Here is a 23,281-nt window from a genome sequence, read left to right on the forward strand (position 1 = left end):
AGCTTTTGTCCATTGTTCCTCCAGGTATTTCATTTCAGATTCCAATTATCCATTGTAAGGTCACAGGGATCCGAAGATTAATCTGGACAGTTCACAAGGCAGGACCAAGCAAAAAAACAGGCATCAGTATGTCACACCTTGCTTTCACGCACCAAATGCGCACTCACACCTTAACTATTTAGATTTGCTTACCTTAAAATATAATCACCAATATTTTTCACTGATAATAAGACACACAAGACTCTGCAGAGCATGTGAATTGTTAGGGAAAAAAATCTTGATTCGAGATTGTTCTTCTTGATCCCCGGTTCACTTTGACACTAGTACACAAAAGCTCCCTGAACCCCAGCAGTTATACAAGAAATGTATTTAACAAAGACATCTAAGGAGCATTCCATGTATGATGTTAGTCCTGCAGTTTAAAAAATGGATATATTGACATTTCTTTGTTCAGATAAAGCTTTTATAGCTATGAATATACAAGAGTATCTTTAGCATATAGCTGATAGCATGCAAAGCTTTAGATGAGCATATTTACTTAAAAGGTAAAGTAGGAAGATCTAAACTTAGTAATGGGATATACTCATGTTGCTTAGACTCCTTTCAGAGGCTGCTTCCTAGAGAAGTTTCTGCATACTTCAACCAGATAGACAAATGTCAGTATAATGCATCTTTATTAATATTGGTAATCTTATGGCATCCCTTCAGATAAGCTCAACACAGCTGCACCTCTTTAAACAATATTTGCTTATTTAACACCATTAGAAAAACCTTGTGAGCCCAACAGTCCAAGATGCTAAGGTTGGTTGAGAGCGTGTGTTAACAGCACGTTGCCGCATCCACCACATGACAAACCATCTGGATTGGGACCCAAGTGCAATGGGTGACACCTCAGCACCACACTGGAACAGTGTGTGCATTTTTATGGTGCTGGGAATGCCAATCCTGCCACCAACCCCCAAGATTTCCCATGTAAATTGGAGGACCTGCTTGCAGGGCTGGATGCAGATTAATGTTGCTAAAGTATTATAAAAAGAATTTCATCATCAGCATACATGCAGTATATAGTATATGAATAAATCAATGCATACATATTAATATACACAGCACAAACACTTCAAGTGGCATCAATTGATGCAGAAAGGGTAAGGAAATGAAATATGGTGAAATGGAGAGAGAACTGGGTTCTTACAAGCAGCTGTACTTCTTTCTTGAACTTTGCTTTACCTAAATAAACATTAAAGTACACCTTGATGTTACCACTAAATATGCTTCAAATACTGTGACAAATTAATATCATTTATTATACTCATTAACATTCACCAAAGCCATGAATAGTGAAAGGTGGTACAATAGCGCAATGGTTAGTACATATTGTCTCAGTTCTCAGGTCTTGGGTTCAATGTCTGAGACTTTGTCAGAATGGAGTCAGCCTATTCTTCCAGTGACTGTTATTTCTACATCTTGTCATATTAGCTGGTGACTGTAAATTAACGTTATATTAGTACGGATATGTGAGTCAATGTGCCCTGTGATGGACTGGCATCTTGTCCAATTTGGGTTTATGCCTTTTTGGTTTATCCTAGTGCTGTTAGGATAAGCTTCAGCTTCTCACGTCACTGTAATTAATATACTCAGTTCAGAAAACAAATTGGTGGATGGATTTCTAGTGGAGGGCGGCACAGTGGCGCAGTGGTAGCGCTGTTGCCTCGCAGTTAGGAGACCCAGGTTTGCTTCCCGGCTCCTCCCTGCGTGGAGTTTGCATGTTCTCCCCGTGTCTGTGTGGGTTTCCTCTGGGCGCTCCGGTTTGCTCCCACAGTCCAAAGACATGCAGGTTAGGTCGATTGGTGATTCTAAATTGGCCCAACTGTATGCTTGGTGTGTGTGTATGTGTCCTGCGGTGGGTTGATTCCCTGCCCGGGATTGGTTCCCTGCCTTGCGCCCTGTGTTGGCTGGGATTGGTTCCAGCAGACCCCCATGACCCTGTGTTTGAATTCAGCGGGTTGGAAAATGGATGGATTTCTAGTGGAACCCATTCAAGCATATTTTTAGAATGTTCTCTCATCATGCCACCATTAATCCAGCTCAAGGTTTGCTTTGGCAGGAACTTATCTCAGGAGCATTAGGTGAAAAGTAGAAACAAGTCTTGGAAGGGACATCAGGGCTAGTGTAGAGTTGTCTTTGGGTTGGTTTTTGGAACAAAATGATTTGTAAGTCACTCACAGAAAGTGCCGGGAGATAAGATTCAAATAGGACTTTAGAGCTGTAGAGCTGCAGTGTTCAGTACTGTGCCACTACACTACTGGAATATTCACTGAATCATAAGACCTTCACAGATTGATTAGTTCTCAAGAAATGAAATGAAATGAACAGATATTAAAGACTGCTCAGTGTGAAACAAAAATAAAGACTGTGTCAGACTACTAAAAGTTGAAATTAATATTTTGTAATCCTGGGTGACTTGGTTGTATTTAGAAAAGCACCACTGCCTCATAGATCCAGCATTCTGGACTTGAATTCCACACCCGTTCGTTATCCATGGAGATTTTGCACATTCTTCCTGTGTTTTGGCTTTTCCTCCCACATCCCAAAGATGTGCTATTTAGGTTATTATGTGATTCTAACACTGGCCCGGTATGGGCATGTGTATGTTGGACATGCAGTGGACTGGCACCCTGTTGTGATGTAGCCAGGATAAGCTCCAGCCTCCTGTAACTCTGCACTGGATTAGCAGTTTTGAGAATGATATTATTATGTTTTTTTGTAATAACATGGAGTTTGTCATTTTAAATAAGATTTTCTGCTGTAAGGGACACTTTGAACATCTGCAATCCTGGCCTGATTAAAAAAAAATGAAAAAGTGCATTCCTGCTGCTGCCTCATGAGCAGAAAGTGAAGCAATTTAATAATCTGACATCTTGTTTTTAGACTGTAAGAGGAGTCCACGGATAAACACACATGAACATCGAGAAAACATGTAATGCTCACAAAAAAAGAACTACAGCTGGGAATCAAAGTAAGGTTCAAACACTGCAAGAAAGTCACCAAAATCTTCCAAGAAATGCATAAATTAAAGAAAACCTTTCACAAATCAAAGCTAATAATTAGACATTATGTAGTGTCTTTCTAAAGTGGAAGACCATACCAAGGTGCTTTACGAATACCAACATAATGCACATTCAGAGCATGCAGTGGGCCACAGGGGAGGACTGAACCAGAATTCTTGTGGTCTAAAGTGCAGCCCATTCACATTTCACCTAAAATGTCTGTGCTAATAAGGCCATCATGGAAAAGGCTAGCTTGCATGAAACTGGAAGCATAAATGTGGTTGTCTTTATAAATGCAGTGTAGTGGGTGACTTATAGTGTTTTCCCTTCATGATTTCATTTCTTTTTTAAGGAAGGAAAGTCTACTTCTGATTTTAGAGAACGCATGACAACAGTGAGACTGAAAGGGTGCATAGATGGGATGACTCACCATTATCTGCAAGTGCTACACTTTTTTATGTGTGTAAGCCTGTGTGACTAAACTAATCAGGAAATGGGGAGCAGAGATTAATAAGCATCTTCCACTGTTATCCCTTGTTACTAAGCATGACCACAAGATCAGGCCAAAACCGTAAATATCTTGCTGATCTGAGAGTTTATCTGAATCCTAAATTTGTTTTAAATCCGCCATTCAGACAGATACACAATGTAGGTAACTAATAAAAAAGAGCAACTCAGCCCCCGAAATAATTAATCGTTTTGTCAGTCACAGACTGGATTATCCATGCTGGTTAATTTGTACAAGAGCAATCAGGAGGCTACCATGAAACAAAGCTTCAGCTATCATTGGCAGATTCAATCAATAGCTAACTACATAAAACCAGTTAAACTTTCAGTGTCACCAGAGGTGAAGGACATTGGAGGAGCTGTGTCATTGTGAATGGTCTCAGACTTCTATCCATTCATTCAGCGATACCAGTTTAATCCTGATCTGCCACTGTTTGTGTGGAATATGCATTGTCTTGCCTTGCTGGTGTGTGTCAGTGTGGATTTTCCTTCAATTACTCCAGCTAAGTGGTAACTCTAAAGCGGCCCAATGTAGGTGTGTGTATGTTATTGAGCCTTGTGATGGACTGTCTTCCTGTCCAGGATTTGTTCCTGCCTTTGCTCCCAGTGCTCTTGGGACAAACAAATGCTAATTAATTGCATTCATATAGCGTTTTCTTTTTACTGAAAGCTCTTAGACAGAGGTAGACCACTTCAAACACCAATAATGTGTAGCACCCACCTGGATGATGCGACTGCAGCCATTATTGCACCAGTACACTCACCGCACATTAGCTATTAGGTGGTGCAGTGACGAGAGAGAGAGATAGCCAATTAGAGACAGGAGATGATTAGGGGACCAGAATGACTAGGCCTTGGAGAGCAAATTTAGCCAAGACATCGGGATTAACCCTACTTTTTTCAAAAGATGCCCACAGATCTTTAATGACCTCAGTTTTATGTCTCATCCAAGAGACGGTGCCATATTTACAGCACAGTGTCCCCGTCACTGCACTAGGCCATTGGGATCCACATACAAACCAAAGGGTACGCATCCCCTGTTGGTTTCACCAAACAAAATTAATTCAATAACAATGGATTAGAAACTGATACATGAATAGTAAGAATATTTCTAAACATCGAGGACTGTGGAAATGTGAAACAGGTAGTAAATATAAGAGTAAGACCTTGTTCACCTTGCAAAGCTAACAAGCAGCAGTGTAGGAAATGTTCTTTTTTATTCAGGCTATGTCATGTTCTCAGTAGTACTTGTCTGTGTTTTCTTGATCACTTCATCTACTCCTTGCAAGGATCACTTCGTCTAGTACTTGCAAGGCAAAATCCTTGCTGCCTATTTGTGATCATATATACACATAAAATATCAGGCAGCCTGGCTTAACGACTATAAACTTAATGGTTTTCTGCTAAGTCTCCATCACTAACTGCCAAGATGAGCAAGAATGAGTCACTTGACCTGTGATAGTCAACATACGTAGATAACTGTCATGTCTTCTTATAATTTCTTTGCCTCTGTGAATACATTTTAATATATAGATGAAGACCAACAAATTCATGATATTCTCTGATTTAACCCTGGATGGCTTCCATCACAAAGTGCTTTACAAAGTGAACAAGAATATAATACAACTCAGCATAGAATAATGAGGCACATTAGAAATATTGTAATCTGAACATACACTGTAAAAATCCAAAACAAATACACTGGATTGACCTAATATTGTTATTGTCACAGTAAAAAAACTGTAATATAATTAACAGTTAACATTTGTTTTTAAAGAGATGAATACATGGTCCGTACATTTACATTTAAGCAGCGTTTAGCTACCAATATCAATTGTTTCAATGTGGAAGATTCCAAGTTTTCTATTTGTAATTGCTGTACTGGCATAGACTCGCAATAAAGCTACAATATAAAGCTGAAAGTATTGTTTGCATATGAACATTTTATAGAATAAATGCCATTAATTGTATTAATTTTAATGATCTAAACATCCATCCATCCATTGTCCAACCTGCTATATCCTCACTACAGGGTCACGGCGGGTCTGCTGGAGCCAATCCCAGCCAGCACAGGGTGCAAGGCAGAAACAAATCCCCAGGCAGGGTGCCAACTCACCGCAGGGCACACACATACACACACCAAGCACAATTTAGGATCGCCAATGCATCTATCCTGCATGTCTTTGGACTGTGGGAGGAAACCCACGCAAACACAGGGAGAACATGCAAACTCCACGCAGGGAGGACCCGGGATGCGAACCCAGGTCTCCTTACTGCGAGGTAGCAGTGCTACCACTGCGCCACCATGCTGCCCATGATCTAAACAGTTCAGTGGTTTATGCTTCTGACTGTATACAACTGTCAGCTTAGTGGCCAGTTTTTATCTGTTAAATTATGGCAACATTTTTCACAGCATATGGTTGGTAGACAGATTTGTTGACTAAGACATTACACTGCAACAAGTAAGGTTACAGCTTCAATCTGTATCAGCGCTCACTATGTCGTCCTGAGTCAGTGGATCAAAGAAGTAAACTAGTAGTAGTCAAAGCATACTAACTCATAATGGGCCAATTTACAGTCACAAGTTCACTTAGATCCTATATCTTTGGGATGGATAAGGAAAATAAGAGGTAGTGAAGAAATATCCACACAGACACAGTAACATGCACGCCTCTACGCAGGTCAGGATTCAAACCCAGGGCAAACCTATCAAGAAAATTTGTTGAAAATGTTTACATCCAGATTCACTAATACACTAATAAGACCACATCTGTCTGCTTCCAACAAAAAAAAAAACCAGCAACTCAAGAAGCCATGCAGAGAAGAGCAACCAGGTGCATTCCAGGATCTAAAGGTTATGTCTAACTAAAGCTACAAGAATTAACCTTCTGTAATTATGAGCTGAGAAGGCTGTGTGGGGACAGGTCTTCAAAATTCACAAAGACATTGGCAAAGTTCATCGGAATTCTTCTGACTAAATAGTACATCACATACTCAACAACACCTTTGAAAATGAAGGGGACATACAGTTTAGACTGAAGTCAGGAAGTACTCCTGCACCCAGGGCTGATGGAACCTGGAGCAAACTCCTGTGTTATCATTTGAAGTGGAGACCTTGACTTTTTTAAAAACATCTGGATGAGAAAGATAGCTATTGGCTAACTGAATGAGCTTCAATGGTCACTTCATTTATAAAACTTGTTATATTTTTAAAACCAAAATAATAAAAATCCTAAAGGCAGAATACATATCCTCAGTCAAGTTAACAAAATAGAATTAGCTGCATGTACCAAGAAGATGACTAAAAGAGTACTATATTATAAAACTCTTTTTAGAAAATGATTAATTAAATATAGAATTATTTTAGGTAAGATTGTGCATGCCTAGTAAATGTTGAGTTAATTTTTATTTAACACACTTCTGACTTGTCAAGCTCAGAGTGCTGTATACATTTACAAAACAGACTTTTAAAATAAAACACAAAACATCATGCAACATACAAGCTCACATTCTCAAACATGCTTAATGTAATTCAGGGTTGCGTGGCCTAGAGTCTATCCCGGGCAGGTAGGCCCCATTCTTGCCCATAATAACAATTAACAGAGCCAATTATTGATCAGCAATTAATCTTACTTTTAAGACTTTGGGAATATGGGACCCATGTTCATAAAATTAAACATTTATAAATATCCACTTATATTAATGTTAAACATATTATAGAATTTGAAGCTTTTAGACTCCTAATGATGAATATTATATATCCATCCATTTCCTTAATCCAGTTCAGGGTTGAGGGAACTGAAACCTATCCTACTGTATCAAACAAATGCCTGGAAGTAACTCTGGATGGGATGCCAGTCCAGTAGTAACATGTAAAATAAATGAAGGTAAAGTCAGCTAAGTCTAGTAGAGTTTCTAGTTTGAGTGTAACATAACTAAGATCAGTCAAAGGTGGTCCTGGAGATGACAGTTAGACACCCTTCTTGGGTCAAGACATTGCAGACTTTCCTCCTAAGCTGTCCTTTGAAGGACCACAATGGCGATCTGCTGCTCATTTTGGGTGCTTGTGTCACCTAATAAGGCACTGACAAAACAAGAGCAGAGAGACCCATTCTAAGACAGAAGGAGTCCACACAACGCTCATGTCATGCAGCCTAATTTGTTCACCCATCAATCTTCAGGGTTACAATACCTAAAAATATTGGTGGTAGGCTTTATAGCTACACTTTTACAACTAGCTATAAAAAGGAAAGAAATAACAGGGTCAGTTAATTATTTGGATCACACATATATCAAGAAATAATATTCCATTTGAAAATGAAATATCTGTCAATGAGTCTATTTTTTTTATTTATGCATTTAAAGTTGCCACTGTACTGCCCTGTGCCCAGATTAAGTCAACACCGTGTATATGCCAGCACAGGTTTGGTTTCCCTGAGACCATGAATTCACTAGTTGAAAATTAAGCCAAACTTAATCGCAAAGTAAATTCTCACTTAAGTGAATAAAAGCTAAAACATAACTAGAAAGGGGAGTCATTGAAGGGCCTTGCAATCACTGCCAGGCTGGCTCCAGGCAACAAAATTTACTGAGGATATCATCTTGTTCTTCATTCAAGTGTTTATTTTCCAGGATAGATGCTTGTGGAAGAATCCTCTCTGTATGCAAACTGTGTACTCAAGACATACATTAAACCTGAGTGAATTCTTGCAGAGACAATGATTGTCAAGCCTTTGTACATAAAAGAGTGGGACCCTTTTAATTATTTGCTGATGGGTAGCTATAAAGATAAAGCTAAATGTGTGACATTGTTGACATAGTATTGATGAAAAATATAAGTGGTGCTTTAATACCTGTTAACCCGTGTGCTCAGTGAACATGTTTACATAGCACTTCTGAAATCAAGAGTTCACTTGAAAGTTTCTTTGTATGCTAATGTAAAGAGCACAGGTCATTGAAACAGCCAACAAATTCTTCTGCAGTGTTTGTACTTGTAGTCCACCAAGAGGGTGATGTGGTGGCACAGTGTTAAGGATCACAGAGTCACAAACACAGGAGACTGTCTTTGAATCTCACTTTCTTAACAGAATTAGCATGTTCTCTCATTGTCTGCCTGGTTATTCTTCAGTTTCTTCCCAAAGTCTTTCATTTTTGGTTAACTGGTGACTCTGAATTGGCCGAGTGTGAGTGACTGTGCCCTGTGATACCAGGTGTCTCATCTAGGTTGCGTCCTGCTTTTTATCTGCTGTTGGCTGGTTAGTCTCTAGTAGCGTAACATCTGCCTATCACTTTTATAAAGCATGTACTCTTATAAATTTACAACTAAAGTGAAAGACACAGCTCATGGAATAGCTATTAGAATCTTTTTCACTGAGACCAAGGACTAAATGAATAGAGTACATGGTAGTAGAGATGGGACGTTGCCACCCCATAGCCACTGGATTTGACATCTGAGTATCTTCTGTGCAGAAGTTTAATAACCATGACCCTCCATATTTATTCTATCAATTTTCCGTTGACACATGCTGATAATGCTGGTTTACTGGTGATTCTAAATTGGCCAAATGTGCATGTAAGTGTGGGGGTCCCTTGCAAGTTACTGGCATCCCAACCAGGGCTTGTGGGTGTGCTGCACCTCTTGGTAATAGAATTAACTTGCTACTCCTTCTCATGGAGAAAGAAAACTCTGAGAATAGATTCATGAATGGGGTTGTTAAAAACAAACAAGCTGGTCATTTTCATCACAGTATAGCAAAAGTAAAAACGTGATGAACACAAAGGTGAACCAACCCAAGGTGTGGAACTTCTTTTTAAAAACATTGCTACCATTCAATATTTTCTCATATTTTTTATATTTTCTAATGGCACAAGAAAAGAATACCATATTCTCAACATATAATATACAATTTGTTTCATAGGGATAGAATGTATTTTTAATGAAACAAACATATATGTTACTTTTTTAATAATTTGATACATAAATCCAGCTGTTGCCTACATCATATGCATTTATCTACCCAACAACATGAATCATGTAACAACAAGACCCGGGAGGGTAGTCAATCGTTTTTTCTCTCTCGTTATATATGTATGTATATATAAGGGCATTACCAAAATTTTAAGCATATTAATTAAGATCTTCAATTAATATATGATTGATCAGTGCATTTTTGCCACAAATCTGGCAGGTCAGCAATTCCCTTTCAGTGCAGCTGTTCCAGCAGCCCATAAACAGCAACGCACTGCTGCCCAGATAGCCACATGTATCTGACTGCCAAGCATCAGTTCACTCAAATGAGTACATTGATTACTTTATTTTTTTTTGCTCTTGGTAGAGGCAATTTACAAGTGATTACTGAGAGGCTGCTTAGCAATGTCTATTCCTAAAAGTACTTAACTCATCATCTAACACCAACACAAACACCTTCATATGCATCTCGAAATCACATGTAAATGTCAGCTGCAGGGATTTCCTCCTTCACAAGAAATTCAGTCGCTCCACATTAAAGAGACAACTCATTCTTTTCAACCATTTTCTTTCAGTGAACTATTATCAAGTGACTGAGGAAGGTGATGTCACTTTTTATTTGAATGTTAAATGATGTACAGAACTGCATTGAAGTGCATTACAATATCGTCAGGCATTTTGTAGCAATTGTAAATATGCTTATTATTCGACTATATGTATGCCTTATCATACGCTGCCATCCCACTTTATACATAAGAACTGTGGACAAGTACATTTTAACCAAGACAATAGTCTCATTGTTTTAAAATTATATTGTACAATGACATTTTAATAAAAGATGACAAAATGCTGCTTTTTAACAATAATATCTGAATAATAACCTTCATTGGACTGGTGCGCTGTCCAGGGTCTTGTTCCTGCCTTGCATCTAATGCTTGCTGGGATTGGCTTCAGCCCCCCATGACCCTGTTCAGGATTAAACAGGCATGGATTATTGTATAGTATGGTATGATATACGAAGGATATTCACATTCAAGGAATAACTACTGCATATTGGTTATGATTTCAAATAATAACAGTTTTATTTAAGGAATGTATTTGGTATTATGTTGATTCCGATTACTCATTTTAAATTGCACCATCAATTTAAAATCTATTCAACCTAGAAACATATTTGTTTCTTCAATGCACACAACATCAATTCAACTTAGTGCAGGGTCAGAGTGATTACACAATCAACAGCGTTAGTGTACAACACTTTAATTAACTGGTCATTTTGAGACCAGGTCACGTGTTTTTACCAGGGCTTCCCAGTGTTCTTGTTCTTAGTCGTCTAAACTGAAGGTTCAGTGTCTTCTTATAGACAACTAAATCCACTAGGAATAAAGGGAATGTCCCCCCCTTGGCATTTTGAATGGCTAGCTTACTTTATAGTCCTTCTTCATTAAAATGTCCAATAAAATGGATGACAACATTGAAAAAAATCATGTCACAGTACTCAATTCTGGCGATTTTTTTTTTGCGGTTAACCAGTCAGTTCTCCTGATAGGGCATAGGGCTTGATTCCCAGAAAATGTTTACACCTAAAATATGGCAGAACCCAAGGAACTGTGGAAACATAATGTAACACTCTCAGATCCGTTTAATCCGGGTTCTGCATGCATATGATGAAAGCACAAACAAACCTTCACAAAAACATTGACTCAACATTATGAACTAAAAATAAATAAATAAATAAATTCCATATCCTTTACAGCCATTATAAAAGCTAAGTCAGATAAACAAGAAAAAGTAACGAAGAGCTTTGGTTTAACTACTATAATTGTCAAATCCGCTTTATCAATTATAAGTTTTCGTGAGCAAGGCATGAAACTACCCTGGACTGGACATCAGTCCATCGCAGGGTTCAAAAATTAAGACAGGCACAGAAAATTTCGATTAGTATTAACGATACACTGCGCTGTTGCCCCATTGTCATAAACATTAGCGGCAACTCGTTAGACAAATGGCACTTCCCTTAGTTCGACCTGTTAAGTACGGAAGCAGTTTAGTAACCGTAAAACGGAGACACGCGGCGGCAACAATTCGAAATCCGCCAAAAGGCTGTGAATAAATAAATAAATAAATTTTAATGATACTAAAATGTAAATATGGGAAATAAAATATTATAAATAAACTATAAGTGACTCGTGGATATTCTCTTTTAACTTGATTGGTATGTTCGAACACTTCAAATATGGACCTGAAACCGCGGCAGGTGTTTCAATGCGGAGAAACAGCGGCCTGATATCCTATGTATAACCTATTTATTTATTTATTTGTTTGTTTGTTTCTGGTACAAATATAATGTTTTGAAACAAAATGCCCCATCACAAGAAGTTTTGCAATGCTAAATGTAAAATATCATGCAATCCAAACATTGCAAAAGATTTTCGGTGATTCTAATACAGTCAGATTCCCGAAACTGTCGATAAGATAAGCTTCATTTTTGAGCATGAAATAATTCTTACTTTTATTGTGGTCCTGAAGACAACGTGCTTAGTAAAATATTAAACGTTAGGTGCCGCGCCGAGTACCTTCAGTGATATTCCTAATAAACTGCCCATTTGAACGTTCACTGAAATATTATGTAAGAATTTTAACTTCAAGAATTATAAAAACAGGGACAAGTTCATACATGAAAGAACAAATACACTGTTTTGCAATCTGAATTACATCCAGATTAGTTTTGTTTAGTTTAATAAATACTGAATAATTACTATTCTTGTCTTTTTATTAACTATCACTCTATCAACATTAACCTTATTTTAATTATCACTGATTAAAAGTTACTCTCTAATAAAATACAGATATTCCATAATATTAACTATAGTTTACTATAATTCATTTTAAAGTTGCATTTGTGCATTTTAATTATACTCTGTTCTCTGGACAACTAAAGTATGTATGCCGTAAGCCTTTAAATATCATCTAACTGTTGTTTTAGCATTTTACTAATTTATCTTACTGCGATACAACTTTTTGTGCCCTATAACCTCGAATTTTGTTCTCTGTTGCCTAATCACTTTGCGTTTCCCTGCACATATTCTAATATACGTATGCTATATTGATCTTTTGATAATAATAATATTAATAATAATGATGATGATGGATGAGTAGAAAGAAATTATTTCCCATTGCAAAAGGAAAAAAGAAATAGAAGTATAAAAAATCGTAAACTACTACTTTCTTTAAAACCATAACGAGTTCTGATCTCTGCATAAATATTCCATATGAACTGTGTAAAATGTTTCATTAACAAGTCGAATGTTTATATAATAATTGCCATATATATAAATTAACGTCCCTTTATAGCCAGGCTGTCAAGCGCACTCTACCCCTTCGTTAGTAACATGTACTAGTCAAGCTGAATCTGAACAAACTGCACTGAAGCGTTCAGCTTTTCTTGTCATTTTCAGTTGCATTTTAATTGACTAACTTCACTGAATGGAATGTTAAGTTGTCGTGCACGTGGCGAAGCTTTCTGTAGTCAGCACTGCACTGATGCGTATTCTACTCAGTAAAGTCTGTCTTCATCAACAGATTAATGCGAAAAGCACTTGAAGACCTAGTACTGTAATCCCATTAGAGCTGCACCAACCTCCCGCCCCGCCGATTTTGTTGATTCATCATTTCGTCATGATCTTGGCTCCGCCCTTCAAATGCGTCACAGCAGGTACAGGGACTAAAGGGCAGGTGCAAGTCCGAATCAAAGAGTCGCAAACTTTCTTGAAGTTGAAAACTTTGTACTCGTAAAGTATAAAGTCCGACTTTCTTGTAAACTACGTCTTGGATAATATGGACGGACTCTGAGAGCGGAGCGTGTGATCGAGGAATGGGAAGATCACTTTACTGAACGCCTCCTAAAAGACAGAGTTAAATTTAAGGTAAGGGGGGTTGGGGACCACAGGCTCAAAAAGAAACCGGGCATTCGTTTCAAAGGTCGTATCTCCAAACTATTCGGGGTACACTGCTTCAGAATCAGATTCAGTAATTGAAAGCGTCGTTCATATATTTACATTGTCCTGCAATAAGGAATGCGCTTTTGATTTCTCTTCTTTTTTTGTGGCAATCAGAAAATCGTTGTCCTGCGGTCGATAGGCATACTGTAGTCCTAAAACTATAAAATATCCTAAGCGGGCTCTCGTAATGGATGTCATTGTTTAAGCACAGAAGAGTCACAAAGCTTATTAGTATTTTTTACTTCACATTGCATGTACAACGTTATAGCATTATAAAAATGACACCTTCCTGTAAACAAAATAATAACAAAACATACGTCTCTGTATGAAGCAGGTCACAACAATGGACTGGGCAAGGGCCCATAACAAAAACACACTGCCAGCTAACCGATTTAGGCTTCCCAATGAAATGGAAGGCATGTCTCTCATCTACTGCTAGATTTTTTTTTCTTGTGACTCGATGTGGTTCTTTGCCTACCTAGTTTAAAACGTGTTTAAGTCGGTGGTGCGTCTTCTGGATCCCGCGCTCAGTCTTGTGGAAGGTTATCCCAGTGTCTGCGTGGGTTTTCCACCATCATTCCAAAGGAATGCTTAGGTGACCCAGCAAATCCAAACATTCCCAGTATGTTTGTGCGGGACTTACAATGGGCTGGTGCAATGTCAACTCTTATTTCTAACTTTGTGCCCAGCGCTGCTGAGATAGACTCCAGACCTTGCGATGATTAATTGGACAAAGGGGAGTTTGAAAGTGTAATGTTGCTAGAATTAAAAGAATTTGCATTACATTTTAGTTTCTGCTTAAAATCATTTTCACCATTCCACCTAGTAGGTTCATTTATATTTTAAATTTGCACTGTCTCTCCCGTGAGGATTGCACGCAGAGGCATCTTGGTAGGTTTCCACAAGATAAATGGACAGGAGGCGCCGCAATTTAAACACTTCCGACTACAGTCGGATTGGGGCAGTTTGCGTGTGTTCTGCCACGTGATTTTCTGCATTTTAAACAAATTAACATTATAAAATGTAAGCATACCTGTCTGCAAGATAAGGCACGGACTTTACCGGTAGCCCGTTATTCTGGGAGAGCTGCCATTAGTTTATGAAGGCCATTGTTGTTATCAATAAAAGGGTGTCAAAAGGCAATGAGCATACTGTACGGTTATCAGCGCGGCTTGTGTCGTTTACAATCCGGTAAACCTGGTTTCATATATAGTCAATTCAGAGCCTCAAATAACAGCAACTTGTATATATCAACGATCATAGATTGGGCAATACTGTATCTACCGTCACGTTATTTACAAGGTAATCTCAAAATAATCTCAACAATTTTACAAGAATACGCTTTCTCCAATTAAATTACAAGTTTTCGGAATTTAAATAACGGCTTTAAAATATTGTATGCAATACAATTTTTGTCAGATACACATTGATATTTCATATTTGACGTTACTAAGCGTTGTCTGTATTTTAAAATTGATCGGAACCGGTTCATACATGTCTTTTATTAATGAATGGTCCATGAAGTAATTTAACTAAGTGTTCGAACTTTAAATACAAATTGAACTTAAAAATTTTTACGTGAAGTAAAACGGAAAACGTCAGAAAGGGCTGTATTTTCTTAGGAAATGGAATTATTTGTAACTATAATGTCACTGTTTTTACAAGTTTTTTATCGAAACTGTTTTTGTATTTCACTATATTTTTGTAGGGGATTACTCTCCCATACATCTTTTGTTGGAACCTTTGTTATGGTATATTTTATATGCTGGTTTGTGAATCGTAGTAAAATAAAATGCTCTGCAGCATCTCACAAGCAGGTAGAAAGACCGATTTTTTCAAACGGCAAGCACCCTCTTTTTCCAAGTTTCGGTTCTTGTCATGAAGTTTCTTATTTAGAGTCCCAACACTTAAATGGAATAGATGTCATCTTTACCCCCAGTGCTATCAGTACTGTGTGAATACATGGAGTATTGATGCTTTCTTTTTTACAGACCACTGTTAGAATTCTGACATTCCGGGAGTGTGTTCTAATTATACTGTGTATAATTTTTTGTGTTTTTGTCTTTTTAAGTGAACAATGTTGCCTGCTTGCTGTAAGTCGGTTTCCTTCTGAAATACTATAGTCTATCTAACGTAGAGTCACTTTATTGTCCACTTCGTTTCTTCCTCACGTGATTCGTCTTTTAATCACATTTTGCCTGTAACCGGATTCGTGTCTTTAAAAGTCGTTTATGTGGATGTGTATTTCAATTTCGGGATTTATTAAACTCTAAACCGCGTGGATTTGAGTGTGGTGCCCACATTTAAACTGCAGTCCTTTAGGATCAAGTTCATATCTATACATTTTGTAGGTAGTGATGCGCATAAAAACTCGCAGGACTTTTGTGCGATCGTTGCATCTCTCACTAACGAGTAGTATACATCATACCTGCATTATGTGAACTTGCCCCGTTCATTTTGGAGTCACAGAGTCGGGGTTCATCCTGGCAGTATTAAGCGCAAGACAGCAGTCTATCGAGGATGAGGAGCCAGTCCATTAAAGGGACACATGAAATCACACAACCACCCATTTTACAGTCGTCAATTAATCTAACCCTCAATTGGATAAATCGATTATGGGAATGTTATGTCTAACACCGAGGGTCGAAAACGCAGTCAGCTGCCGGGGCCGATATTTTTATGTACAATTGACTTTTTTAATTTGCATAATTCTAGCCTACAGGATTAAGAACGTAGGGTTTATACGAATGTGTATTGCCTTCCAATTATTGAACTATGAATAAAAAAGCTATGCACAGGACATCCCTGCAATGGACTAGCGCCCTGTCTAGAGCTTGTTCTTGCCTTGCGCCCTATGATATCTAGGACTGGCTCCAACACCCCCATGACCCTGTTCAGGACAAAGCAGACTGCACAGGACAGGTGTTAACGCAGAAAGCATTACACTGTCTGCGACATGGAATAAGCAAATCAATTTATCTGCGTCATGTGGCGCCATCTAGCGTCTACACACACATTTTTGAAGATGCCAATATAAAATTCTAATCTTTTTCGGGCATTAATGTTAACGAATCTGCATAATCTAATACTGCAAAGTGATCGAACCCTGTCCAGTCATCGCCTGGTGCAAAACAGCATCAAGCGGTGAGCGAGAACATCGTCCAGTGCTAAAAAAAAAAACTCGTTCATACCCGTACTCAAATTCGAATTTACCCGAGGGCACCCAGCCCCTGAATCGCAGGCATCCCGGTAGTGCAGTGTTATGTTGTAGAATGACCTGAGCTGGAAAAGACAGTCGACAAAAAGCTACAATTGGGAAAAAATACGTATGTAAGGAGCCATCTGTTAAGCCCAAAATCAGACAGTAAAGTAATACTCACGGTAGCAGTAAATCTGGAACGTATAGATTCGCAATGGCCTTGGAATACTGCATTTAAAAAGAGGTGAAAGAGTAAGTCAGACTTCAATAGTATGTATACAGTGATAGTAAACTATACTTTAGCGCCAACCTTTAGAATTTGCCATTGGTAAGTATGTTGTACGCTCGTTCAAATGTACTGCAGCAAAAGTTATCTTACACATTATTCATTTTAATGTCAATTTTGCCTGAAGCTGGGCAAATTATATATTTCAGTACTCGCTTTTCTGCTGAAATTAAGACAAACAAGGCACATAGATAACTTCAATGAGGCAACCCCAGTTTATTGTGTTCAGTTTCCTGAAAGCACCACTCAAAAACATAATTTTATTTTTTCATATTAAAAACACTGATATAGAATGGAATGAATTTCCAGCTTAATGCCCTTCAGAAATTGCACCTTAAATATTGATTTTTGGATTCAGATACATTTTCACTTTGTCACAATCTGCTGCCTTTGATTTTTGCCATGAGTGAATATCAAGATGGATATTTATTATTTTGCAGATTCATTTATTTCAATTTAGGATTGTCAGGCTGCTAAAACATATCCTAGCAGCTTTGGGTGCAAGTCTGGAAAAACTCCTGATTGTTTTTTTTTTTTTGCGCTATTTGTTTTCTAATTGCAGTTTTCTAACTCTCTCTCACACTGCTGCTGTTCATCTATCCACTTTCTTGCTACTGATTGATGTTTTCATATTATATTTAGTGCTGTCATCAACCCAGACTTTACCTGTGGTTCACGTTTCTTGTAACATCATTTTGCATAATAAGTATATATTGCAGAGAACTAAACCAACCCAAAAAAGTATAGTGAAGGCAGAGGAAATTCTAGGCACTCCAAGGGCAAAAAAAAAAACTCCATGGGGTCCTCAATTTCACTCTCCCCCAAGTCTCAACATGGTAAAATTTATTACATTATTTTAGCACAAAGTGTAAATGAATACGATCAACACAGAGAATTTAATAAACATAAATAAAATATAGTATTTTAATTTTGTAAAACGGACCATATAAATAAAACCCCCATTCCCTGGGGACAAATATATTTCTAATCTATCTATCTATCTATCTATCTATCTATCTATCTATCTATCTATCTATCTATCTATCTATCTATCTATCTATCTATCTATCTATCTATCTATCTAAAACACTACAATAAATACATTTATATAGAATATAGAAAAACAATAATAATATCATTTTCTAAACTGCTTAATCCAGACCAGGGTTGCTGGAGCCTCTCAGTTAGCACAAACAAACCCTGGACAAAGCATCAGTCCATTGCAGGGCAACTACAAACACACCAAAAACAAACTAGAAGCAATTTAGCATCGGCAATTCACCTAACCTGCATGCCTTAGGACAACTGGAGGAAACTGGTGCACCAGAGGAAACTATACAGAAATGGGGAGAACATACAAGCTCCATGCAGGTAAACCCTGGTTTCCTTACTGCGAGGCAGCAGCACCACCATGTCACCCCGAACAATAATAACAGAATAAAGTAAATTTAAATTAGTGAAAAAGTAAACGCAAAATACAAATAAATGTAACGTATACATGGTAAAAATGATAAGTATAAATTGCACACTGTAATATTAAAAAGTAAAGATAAGTGCACATAATATATTTTTTTAAAAATGCTCACAAAGGTATTACTGTTAACTTTCAAAATTGTTGTTTGTGGGTTTGTTTTGGGTGCAGCAAATGAGGGTGCTATGTCTTCTGAATCCAAAGGACTTTAGACATTGGGCTCTATTGAAATTAGAGCTAGGGCTGAAAGGATCTCCTGGCACATGGTAGATCTCAAGTAAAATTTAATCAGCTTTAAAGATGAAAAACTCTCACCAGAGGCAACAGAGATTGAAAGAGTCAGCACTGCTAAGCCTTCTTAGACCCCCATCTCACTGTTACCCACTCATCCTGTGGTTGAATTGATGTTTCTGATTGTGGCCATTCACTGATTACAGGGGAGTCTGAAGAGATTGCCTGAAGCTTAATCAAAAATTGCCGAATTGCCTAAGCAAACCAGGTTAACACAATTTTTGCTTTAAGACATGTACACTCTTTTTTGATGTATGAAAACGGCACTGATTATATTTAATGTTACTAAAAATGTAGCATTCAGCACAAACAGTCTTGCAACAGAAATTGAGGTGTCTATGCTGTGCTTCAAGGGGGGCTCCCACAGCGTTCTCATTGCAATAAATATCTATATAAGTGGACACAATCGCTGGCCCCCTCTCAGTTTGGGGCTCCAGGTAATTGCCTGTTTTCCCTTTCCTGTCGCTGTGCCACTGAGTGACTATTTAAATATGGTACATAAAGCATCAATGGTTCGATTGCGGACGTCTTGTCTTACTGTTAAGGCTGAAACTGGTTGATGGCAAAAATGTAACAATGATCTTAATTGTGTTTCCCATCAGTGTTAAATATTCATTAGGAAGCAAGGGAGCCATTTGGTTATGGTAGAGGTAGTGGACAATAACTATTAATGCTCCCCCATTGTGTGTCTTGGATATACAGTAAAGGGAACTGTGACCTGTTGGACCCCATAATAGAAAAGCATATTGACTTACTTTTTCATTTTGCATTTGCTTCAGTGCAACAGATCTCCAAATGATAGGAAAATCATTGAGAACCTCCCCATCTTTCTGGAAAATTACATCCAGTCTTTTTTGGTTTTCTTTAGCTGCTCTGTATTTGTTAACAAATATTATTAATGCATATTTGCTAAAGAATGTTAATTTAACTGGTAAGAGAAATTTTTGGGACACTATCCAAAAACAAAATTAAAACTGCTAGACATTTGTGTCTCTAATGAAAGTAGTAAATGTGTACTGAGTCACATGTTGTTTGTTGGTCTAGAGTGTGCATGTACTGCTTAGAGCATTTTTTTATATACAAGGAGTAACATGATAAACAGATGCATCATTTTTTTGCAATGTGTAGATATACAGTAGAATGACTAATGGCTTATCATTTTTTGTTCATACAGATCCACTGATCAGAAAAGATGAGTTGGGGACAACTGTACTCTCTACTTGGGGGTGTAAACAAACACTCAACCAGCTTGGGAAAGATATGGCTCTCTGTCCTCTTTATTTTTCGTATCATGATCCTGGTGGTAGCAGCTGAAAGTGTTTGGGGGGATGAGCAGTCGGACTTCACGTGCAACACTTTACAACCAGGGTGCAAGAATGTCTGCTATGATCATTACTTTCCCATCTCTCATATTCGTCTGTGGTGCCTCCAGCTTATCTTTGTGTCTACTCCGGCTCTCCTAGTAGCTATGCATGTGGCCCACAGCAAAAAGGAACAGAAGAAGGACATCATTAAGACTATGGGAGATAAGGCTGATGAGGACCTAGAGATGCTCAAGAAAAAAAGGCTTCCAATTACAGGCTCCTTATGGTGGACTTACACTGTAAGCCTCTTTTTCAGGCTGGCATTTGAAGGGGCTTTCATTTATGTTTTTTACTTGTTGTACAGTGGATTCCAGATGCCCCGCCTGGTAAAGTGTGATGCATGGCCATGTCCTAATGTGGTGGATTGCTTCATTTCACGACCCACAGAGAAAACCGTGTTTACCATTTTCATGATTAGTGCCTCTGCACTCTGTATGGTGCTCAATGTGGCAGAAATGTGCTATTTGGTGGTCAAAGCCCTAGTACGCTGTTGCAGGCGTTCACAGCAAAGGTCTTATCACCCCAGCCATCTGCCCAAAGGGAAGGAGCACCTGCAGAACAAGAAGAATGAGCAGCTGCTTTCCGAGGCCTCTTCTAGCAAAGACAGCTCCATGGACAAGCTTGCATAGCATTGCTATTAGGTCACAAGAGAAATGGTACTTTCTAGAACAATTTGGAAATTATATTTTACTATGCATCACTGCCTGAATGTGTTTTTAAAAAATTATAGAATTTAATGGCTTTCATATTGTTAGAAGTATTCTTGTAAGTGGACAGTTGTATGAAAAATCAATAGTCAAAGTTTTGTATTAGAAAACAAATCTACAAGCTCATATGCCGTTATTTATTCCAACTTACCTTTCTTAGGAAAAAGTGATATTCCATAATGAAAGTCATTAAAGACACTGTTTACAAGTTTAAAACAAAACTGAAGGTGTATAGTTAGTGCAATATTAGTGAAATGTAGTGAAGGAGGACTGTATTACACATCTATGTCTGTCAGTGTCCTTTCTTAATGCCTAGATGAATTTAAAAAATGATTTAAGAGGATTCTTTTTGCACAATCCTTGTTAACCTTAAGATATTCACTCCAGGGGGACCTCTGCCACAAATGAAAGTGTTTAGTTAATTCATTTTTTTCTGATCTCGACTTGTACAGTCATACCTACTTTATATAGAACTTTAGTAAAAGGCCTTAAGGCACACAATGGTCCAATTTTAAAACTTGTTTATTTTAATAATACATGCTTATTTACCATATTAATTGTAATTTTTAGTTTTAACAACAATAACTAAAATGTCATAATAGCAGCTGCTTATTTAGTTTTTGGGCACTCCTCAGCACTATAATATATTTAAATATATTCTCACTGTATATATACACATTTCAATATACAATATTTCAACACATATATTCCTTTCGAAAATTGAGCAAATTCATTTGAGCACCTAACACAATACACATAATCACATTTTGTTTTAATTTAAACTGAAGGCCTTCCCCTGGCAGGTACTGTACTTTGTTAAAGATGTTGGTTTGAGTCAAAAATGATAAGATAGGGAGGGTCATTAAAAGGCAGCATAGGATTCCCTGGATTGAAGGATTATTTTAATGGGAGTAGCAGGTTTACTAAAGGCAGAGCACTGACACTCCAAAAAATAGAAAAAGACGTAAAGATAATTAGTTACTGACTAATGTGTGTTCCTAATGTTACAAAGCTGCACCTACAGCAGATAATATTTAAGTTGATAATTTATGTTTCATTTAAGATATATTTTATGTTATTTAATCACTTTACAGGCAAATGATAACTTTGGATATAATCCTCACTTCCTTGAATGATATTTCTGAATACTATGCACAAGGTCAAAAGCTTCCATGAAGACTTGGGGACGCCGTAGGTCTATAGTGATCGACATATTTGATGAATGTAGACTTTTTAAATTATTTTAACTATCCAGTGCAAATCAGAAACAAGTTTCTAAACTTTAGTGTGTAAAAATTGTCATTTTAAGAAATATTTTTAAATGCTTTGCTACTTTTCAGTGTCCACTAATTGTTCCTGTCTTACTTTCGCTTTTTTGTGGTTGAACATTTCATGAAAATGAGACATTAAGTTTAAAAAAAATACTTTGTTTTATTCAGTATTTCTTTTTTTAACTAAGTGCCTATTGTGAAAGTTGGGCAAAGTTCCTCTAATAATGACAAAGTTGACATTTTTATTTTTCCAGCAGGGGGCGACGTTTTTCCTTTAAAAATCGTAAACGTGTAAACTTTTTTTTGGTATCTTCACTACAAACTATTAAGGGCTTGTTTGAATCTGTCTGCAGCATATCTGACAATATGTTGAAAGAAATAATCAGAGGCCCAAACACTTAAATGTTTTACACTACAAATGAAGATATAATATAAAACGGGTATGTTTTGTTACTGATTTATTTTGCATTTAATAACGTTTGATGATATAATTTGACTTCTCATATTTAAACCACTGCGGGATTTATATTTGAAATGTTAAACAGAACGATCTGTATTAAAACTGTGAGTCTGACCGCTGTCCTCTGCCAAATAACCAATAATGCTTATTTGCACTTTGTGTCTGTCAGATATTTCTTATGTCAACTTGTATTTCTAAGAGTCCGCTAACAAAAATGCAGTCACTCCCCAACTTTCATAACGTTAATTCATACTTGGTGGAAGCAGTGTGTGTGAAGAAGGAAAATAATGCAATACGTTACAAGTAATATTTTTTTTTTCGATTATTGCTTTGTTGGCGATTGTGACGCGAAATATACAGTGGATTGAGAGTAAGCATAAAAAGAGTAGCTGTGTAAGACATTTTTAGATTAATTGCGTTTAGTGTATGTTTAAAATGCAATCTTTTATTGAAATATTTAAGGTAGTTTTTCTTATAAGTAATATTTAATTAGTATATGATTCCTAGATTTTGTTTTCAAAATAAATGTTGCTGCCAGTTAAATAAAAATATATGTTTATTAATAGAGACTAGTGTGTCCTTACTGGATGGGGTTTTAATTTTTTTTTATTTATATGTGTGTGCATGTATTTTTTTTTTTTTTTTTGCAAAATTGGAGTCCTACCTAACTAATATTTAATGCAGTATATGCTTGTCTTCCTCCAAATGA

General features: G+C 37.3%; 1 protein-coding gene across 1 annotated transcript; it reads left to right on the forward strand.

Annotated features, from left to right (window-relative positions):
• Positions 1-13,247: 13,247 nt before the first annotated feature.
• Positions 13,248-23,139, forward strand: gjb8 (gap junction protein beta 8). Its single transcript, XM_028800567.2, has 2 exons — positions 13,248-13,448; positions 19,945-23,139. Exon 2 carries the CDS (start codon positions 19,963-19,965, stop codon positions 20,761-20,763), a length of 801 nt encoding a protein of 266 aa, XP_028656400.1. The 5' UTR covers positions 13,248-13,448; positions 19,945-19,962; the 3' UTR covers positions 20,764-23,139.
• Positions 23,140-23,281: the final 142 nt, after the last annotated feature.

The sequence above is a fragment of the Erpetoichthys calabaricus genome, chromosome 4, assembly GCF_900747795.2.
Source record: "Erpetoichthys calabaricus chromosome 4, fErpCal1.3, whole genome shotgun sequence".
NCBI classification, from domain to species: domain Eukaryota; kingdom Metazoa; phylum Chordata; class Cladistia; order Polypteriformes; family Polypteridae; genus Erpetoichthys; species Erpetoichthys calabaricus.

Coding starts and splice junctions, on each gene's coding strand:
- gjb8 (XM_028800567.2), top strand. CDS start 19,963: ATGAGTTGGGGACAACTGTACTCTCTACTTGGGGGTGTAAACAAACAC.